Here is a 6,863-nt window from a genome sequence, read left to right as displayed (position 1 = left end):
ATGAAGATACCATGATTCATATGAGAAGTCTGAGAGCATAAATTGTTGACACACATTGGGGGCATTTGAAAGCATCACAATTATTCTAAGTGGAAAAGTATGATAGAATTAGTCTCTTTTTTAAAATTGATTTTATTTTATCTATATGAGTGTTATGGCTGTATGTATATAAATGCACCCATGTCATTCATTACCCATGGACAGAAGAGGGTATTGGATCCCCTGGAACTGGAGTTACAGACAGTTCTTAGCTATCATGTGAGTGTTGGGACTTGAACCTGGGTGTCTTTAAGAACAGCCTGTGCTCTTAACTGCTGAACCATCTCTCCAATTCATTATCACTCTTTTTATAATTGGAAAGGTGCAAGCTAAATGTTTTTATTTTATGTGCTAGCCTTAATATTTTCTGTTGCCTCTGGCATTACAGCATTTAATCCTTAAAAATAGTGAAAAGTTTTGAAAATTTGTTCTTATTTTTCTGTATTGAGCCTGCTTGAATGTGAACGGTCTGCCATCACTGTGAATAAATGTGGCCAATGACAGGGAAGAAATGTGACTCGTAGAAGAAATTAAAAGGAGAGCGGTCATGATTCTCTATTTTTTTTATATTGAAACCATGCTGGTGATAAATTGAGCTCAACATCTTATGTTTTATTTATCTGATGTTGCTTATTTGAATAAATCAGCATTCTTAGTCTCTCTCTGCTGAAATTAAAATATAGCTCATGTCTATAAAGGACAAAGCAACATACTGTTTATGTGCATTTGGAAGAATGTTTTTCTCTACAATAAATCCACAGGACAATCTAAGCCCCAAATGAAGCTAACCCCAAGAAGGGATAGACATAGGGCAAAGAAGGACATATGATCTGATTTACACATTACTAGAGTGCTGGAGGCTGTAGATCCAAGTATAATATAGGTCTTCCAGTGGTAGTAGAAGGGAACAGGGTGTGAACTTGATGCCTTCTGGACTCCAATAAAAGACCATGGATGTTTGGATGGGAGAGAATGTATTGCAATGATTCTGAGATGAAGAGAAATTTAGAGGTTTTTCTCTTTTTTTTCAGGTAAATGCTTCCATTTTGTGGTAAATTGTGAAATATGGATAAAATAATGAACCATTACTAAATAAATCTGACTAAATGAAGAATTCTTTGATTCATGAATAATCTACAATGGAGGAGTATATGTGATGAAAATAGTATAAGCACATTCATTATTAACAGCAGAAGGTGGACAAGGATTTGGCTGTCCCTATTTCAAAGCTCTGCCTAAACAGGGATTTATCAAAGCTCTGCATAAACAGGGATTTATCAAAGGTGATTTGTACCTTGAATACTGAACCTGTAGTTAAAGTTCTTAACTGCTACTATCCAAATGTTGAAAATGTTACAATCTTGATTACTGAAATTACCAAATTTTATGCAATTTACATTATTTTATATTGATTATAATTGCCTACTTCTTAATACATTGCTATCTCTAATTTATTTCATAGGTTTTTCATTATAATTTATCTCCAGGCCCATTATCTGTGTTTTTCTTCATGACATTTTGACTCATTTGATCTCATAGAATCTGCTCTTCTGTTGATATTTTTTGAAAATTCTTGTATTTTTCAGGGCCTGCTCTGATCTACTGTCCCACTAAATTTTCTCCTTCCACTCTGTTTGACCCGCCCTCACTCTGTTCATGGTCTCCTGATCCCAATATGGGTAGACAAACCACATAACGCATCTTTATCTGAATTTTGCATAGTTTGAACCTTTAAGCGGGGAGGGAAGTGACTTAAAAAGAAATGAAAACCTGCTGTTCTGAATCACTTTTGCACATGGTCTGCCTCATCTAGTGTCTCCACATGCCCACTCAACCCGCAGAGTTTTGTGCAGGTCCACAGGTTGCTCTCAAGGTCCCTCAGCACCTCACAGGGTCCACAGCTGGCTGGCTTTCCCCCTTCTACTTCCCTTTTCCCAGAATGGCACCAATTCCTCCTTTCATTCTGATCTCCCACAACACTAGGCTCCACCCTTCTTCCCAGGGTGCCCTGCACTCATCCATGGTTCTTCAGAGAAGTCAGGAGGAATAAGTCATTTCTGGACTACACTCCACCCCTTTCCACTGCTGTTACAATCCTTCCACCAATCTTCTAAAAGGGTCCTAAGTCTCAGAGGGGGTGCCAAATGTAGGGAAATCTCTTTCGTATCATGGTGAGATAAGGACTTCTTGGACCTCCCCATCACTTGTCTTCAAGATGTGGCCATTGATCTATGTCAGTGGTGTTTACCCTACTATAAAGACGAATGGAAAGAAGGAGACACATCTAAACAAACACAATTGTAAATATAAATGCCTAGAAGATCCCAGTAGGTGCACTATATTCATTAAATAATTGCTTCCAATTGCTTCCCTGCTAGAGCCTGTAACCTTTCTTAACACAGGTGGTTGGCCTGGTCTGCAGCACCACATGCACATTCCACCCCTAGGAGGGGGCCTTATCCAGTTACAAATTTGTCAGTTGTACATATGTTAGTCGAATCATTATTGCACTTGAAGGCATTGCTTGGCATGTCCATAGTGTGCAGCACGTGGGGTCCATTGTTGAGCAGAATCATAAGGGATTCTTTCTTCCCCAACCATCTCCATAGCACCTTCTGGCACTATGAACATGGTGGGATGAAGTTTTTGGCTTAGTCTCAGCTCTATCTTTTCATTTCCTTACATGCTCACATCATGCAGTGTTTTCAGCAACATGGCCTTACCAATCTTTCTAGTGTAAAATCAACATTAGTGGCAATAGCCTTGGTAAATTTGAGGACCGCTAGAATTTCTCTCTGATCAACAGCTCATAGAAGGGCAACCCACACCTGGTACTGTAGTTTTTCTTAACAGTTGTATAGTTTGGGAGCCTTTGTTTTTATCTTACCCAACCATAAAATCTCCTGAGAATCTTACAGCTATAGCTGGCTTTTGTTTGTTTAGTTTTTTTTTTTTTTTGGTCTTTTTGAGACAAGGTCTCCCTGTAGCTCCAGCTGCCCGGAACTTTCTCTGTAGACGAGTCAGAGATCTGCCTGCCTCTGCCTTCCAAGTGCTGGGATTAAAGGACTGAGCCACCACGCCCAGCTTCTTCAGGTATTTTTAAAATGGGTTTCACATCTGTAAAGCACTCAAAGGTTAACGTCATATATTAAATCAATCATAGACAAGGTCTAACACAACATGGAAAGGTTTTATCTATTCATATTGATGGTTTTCTCCATAGATCCTTTTTAGGTACCATAGCATGGATACGAGACATTAATTTGTTTAGTTCTACTATCTTTAGTTATCCCTTTGGTGTCTTTTCAAATTTTGGGCAATCTTACATGGAGTCTCTTTGTATTCTTTTATCCTTGATACACTTATATTTGTTGGCTCCAGATTCCTCACCATGTATTGGGCTAAGGAGGCAGGGGGGTTCTCTTATTCCCACTGTACCTGTTGGTTCCCTGAGTCAGGCGGGCCCTGGGTCTACCTCATGACTGTGCCATATCTGTCATCTCTCCATTGACCATACCTGGCTGCTTGGGGAGGCCTTAGTGGGAAAAACTGCCTCCACCCCTAGTGTAGCCTTTATCAAGAGAGAAATGCACCTTATTCAATATTTGGAGATCCTTAACCACCCCTGGACAGTTTTTATCATTTGAATGCCTTCTTTAAACTGTTCTTCTGGTTTTAAAGCCTTGCAAATACTCCTTAGTACCAAATTTGTTTTTCTATCAATTTTTTCTTTGAGAATTTGGGCTCAACAAAAGTCTTGCCACATTTTTCCTTGAGTAACCCTAATGGCCCATTTCTTCTATATGGTCTTTTTTATATTTCCTATAGGGTGTTCTGTTATTCTACAGACTTGTTTTGTAAGAGTGAGACCACTGAGGACAAGTCAGCCTTCGGGTTGCAACAGCATGAGGTTTATTTGATACACAGGTACCTGTGGGCACAAAGTCTCCTCGGAGGACTTGCATGCCTACAGGCTGGGTTTTGCCACTTTTATAGAGCAGAAGCAGGGTACAGAAGCAGAAGCGCGGTTATTGGTTAATTCAAAAACACACAGAGTAATTTCAAAAGCACACAGAAATATGGGGTAAGGGTCGGGGCTAAGGGGAAGTGGGATTGCTAAATGGGAGGTGACCTCAGGGACACAGATTGATTTCCTGGTATCGGGCCCTGAGGGTGGTCAATCTGCCCGTAAGACTTGTTTATGGCTTGATCCTTGAAGCTTGACCGGCGCCTGCCTGTCCTGCAGCTTTTAGATAAGGCTGGTTCTGGCTTCTGGCTGACAATTTTAAATATGTGGGCTTGTGGCGCCTAGTTTTCTCATTCCTCCCTTTTTCTATGAACATATGAGTGGAATCTTTCACTCATTATAACATGTCTGGGTCCTGGGTTCTCAGTGCCTGGTATTGGCTGGTGAGGACTAGCGCCTGTACTACAGACAGCCGATCCTTCACGAATTGGACCAGTCGATTAAGTATGCAAGGTCCCAGGGTTAAGATCAAAAACAAAAGGACTAGAGGGCCTGCTAAGGAAGACACTAATGTGGTAAACCAGGGTGACTGATCGTATAGCCCCTCAAACCAACCTTTTTTAGATTCAAAGTTACGTTTTCTTTCTTCTAGTCTTTCTTTTAGTTTATCTAGAGTCTGAGTTACCACTCCTGTTTGGTCTGTATAGAAACAGCATTCTTCCCTCAGGGCTGCACATAACCCTCCTTGCTTTAGGAACAGCAAGTCTAGTCCCCTTCTATTCTGCAGCACTACCTCAGAGAGAGAAGTCAGGGAGTCTTTTAGGGTTCTTATGGACTCCTCTAAGGCTATTAGATCCTGGTTCATGGCTTCATGAAGGAGCATAAACTGGTCCGAGCGAACTAAGGCAGTTGCCCCTGTCCCGATTCCCGCTGCTATTCCCCCAGCTCCCAATAATATAGCTAAGGTTATGCTCACAGGCTCTCGCTTGAATCTGACAGGGGTAGGCAGGGGGGTGTTCCAGGCCGACCGACATGGGATTAATATCCCTTGTTCTAATAGTCTTTTGATGTGTGGCTAATTCCTTGGTGAGCCTCGGTTGCCATGGGATATTGTTTGACAGCCACTGGGGTCGCGGTGGCCTTCAGTTCAGTGATTAGGGGTGGCTGATGGATAGCCAGCCCCATTCCTCCAGTTTCTGCCCAGGCTTCAGGAAATTTAGAGAGCCACCTGCCCATGTCTTTCTGGATAGAGGAGGGGGCATTATATAGTGTATATTCATCTTCTAGTTTGAGGGTGAGCACCTGTATGGGCGCTCCAGTGGAGTCTGTAATTCTAGCCCCTTTCCCTTCAAAATAAATGTGTGCTCCAAGCTTGGTTAGTAGATCTCTTCCTAACAAGGGGTAGGGACAGTCTGGTACATGTAAGAAGGTATGAGTCACAGTCCCTGAGGCGAGCTGCACTTTCCGGCCTGTAGTCCAGCGATAACGCTTTGCTCCAGTAGCCCTTTCTACCCATATTGTCTTTTTGCTAAGCGGGCCAGTCGTTTGGGTGAGGACGGAATGTTGCGCCCCAGTGTCTACCATGAAGGTGACTGGCTGTCCCCCCACATGAAGAGTTACCCTGGGCTCAGGTGGGGGTTCCTGGCCCCGACTTCCCTAATCGAGCTGGAGGATCTTGGCTCTTTCTTCTCTCTGTTTTTCTTTTCTCTTGGTGCAGTCCTTCGCCCAGTGTCCTTTCTCCTTGCAGTAGGCACACTGGTCTCTTTCTAGTCGGACACGCCCTTGGTCTCCCTTCCTCTCTACTCTGTCCTTGTCTTCCTTTCTCACTACTGTGGCCAGGATTCTACTTAATTCCTTATTCCGCTTTCGGTCTCTCATTGTCTCTCTATCTTCTGCCTCTCTTTTCTGTCTCTCCTCTTTTTCCTCTGGAGTTTCTCTTTTGTTAAAAATCCTCTCTGCCTCTCTTAAGAGGTCTCTAAGACTTTGCCCCTGTAGATTTTCCATTCTCTGGAGCTTACTCCTAATATCAGGAGCTGATTGCCATATGAAAGACATAGAAACACTTACTTCCTGATCAGGGCTATCTGGGTCGAAGGGAGTGTACCTCCGATATGCCTCTCTAAGTCTTTCTAGAAACACAGTGGGCAGCTCGTCGGTTCCCTGCATTACTGATCTTACCTTGGCCAAATTGGTGGGGTGCCTTCCTGCCCCTTGGAGGCCCGCTACAAGCACCTGGCGGTAAAGACGTAGGTGTCCCCTACCTTCAGCCGTGTTGAAGTCCCAAGCAGGTCTAGTAAGAGGGAAGGCAGCCTCAACCTCATTGGGCAGCTGGGTACATCTCCCATCCGCCCCAGGAACCTGCTTTTGGGCTTCCAGAATAACCCTCTGTTTTTCTTCTGTCGTGAGGAGAACTTGGAGAAGCTGCTGGCAATCATCCCAGGTGGGCTGGTGGGTTAGAAGAATAGACTCTAGGAGGTTAGTTAGGGCCACAGGGTCTTGGGAGAAGGACGGGTTATGAGTTTTCCAGTTATACAGGTCTGAAGCGGAGAAGGGCCAATACTGAAACTGGTTTCCTTCCCCTCCTGCGAGTCGGAGGGGCAGGATGTGTGAGGAATCTCCCTGTCCTCTCCTCTCTCTGAGTCGACCCGCAATGGGAGAGGGAGCAACCTCCGGTCCCTCTGCTTGGACGTCATCTGGAACCGCCGCAGCAGCCTGCGGAGGGGGGTGATAGGGAGGGAGAGAAGATCTTAGCTTTAACCTGCAAAATAACATCAGAATCAAAAGTCCCATCCCGAGGCCAACCGACATTAAACGTGGGCCACTCAGAGGAACAAAAGCTTATCCATCGATTCTTCTT

General features: G+C 43.7%; 1 protein-coding gene across 1 annotated transcript; it reads right to left on the bottom strand.

Annotated features, from left to right (window-relative positions):
- Window positions 1-5,059: 5,059 nt before the first annotated feature.
- LOC115067558 lies at window positions 5,060-6,823 on the bottom strand. Its single transcript, XM_029555665.1, is given in 1 exon segment — window positions 5,060-6,823. A coding segment is annotated over 1 exon segment (1,755 nt). The 5' UTR covers window positions 6,815-6,823.
- Window positions 6,824-6,863: the final 40 nt, after the last annotated feature.

The sequence above is a fragment of the Nannospalax galili genome, unplaced genomic scaffold, assembly GCF_000622305.1.
Source record: "Nannospalax galili isolate Female #2095 unplaced genomic scaffold, S.galili_v1.0 scaffold726, whole genome shotgun sequence".
Classification (NCBI taxonomy): Eukaryota; Metazoa; Chordata; class Mammalia; order Rodentia; family Spalacidae; genus Nannospalax; species Nannospalax galili.
The sequence above is the reverse complement of the archived record's forward strand: the minus strand, read 5'-3'. Positions and strand labels throughout refer to the sequence as shown.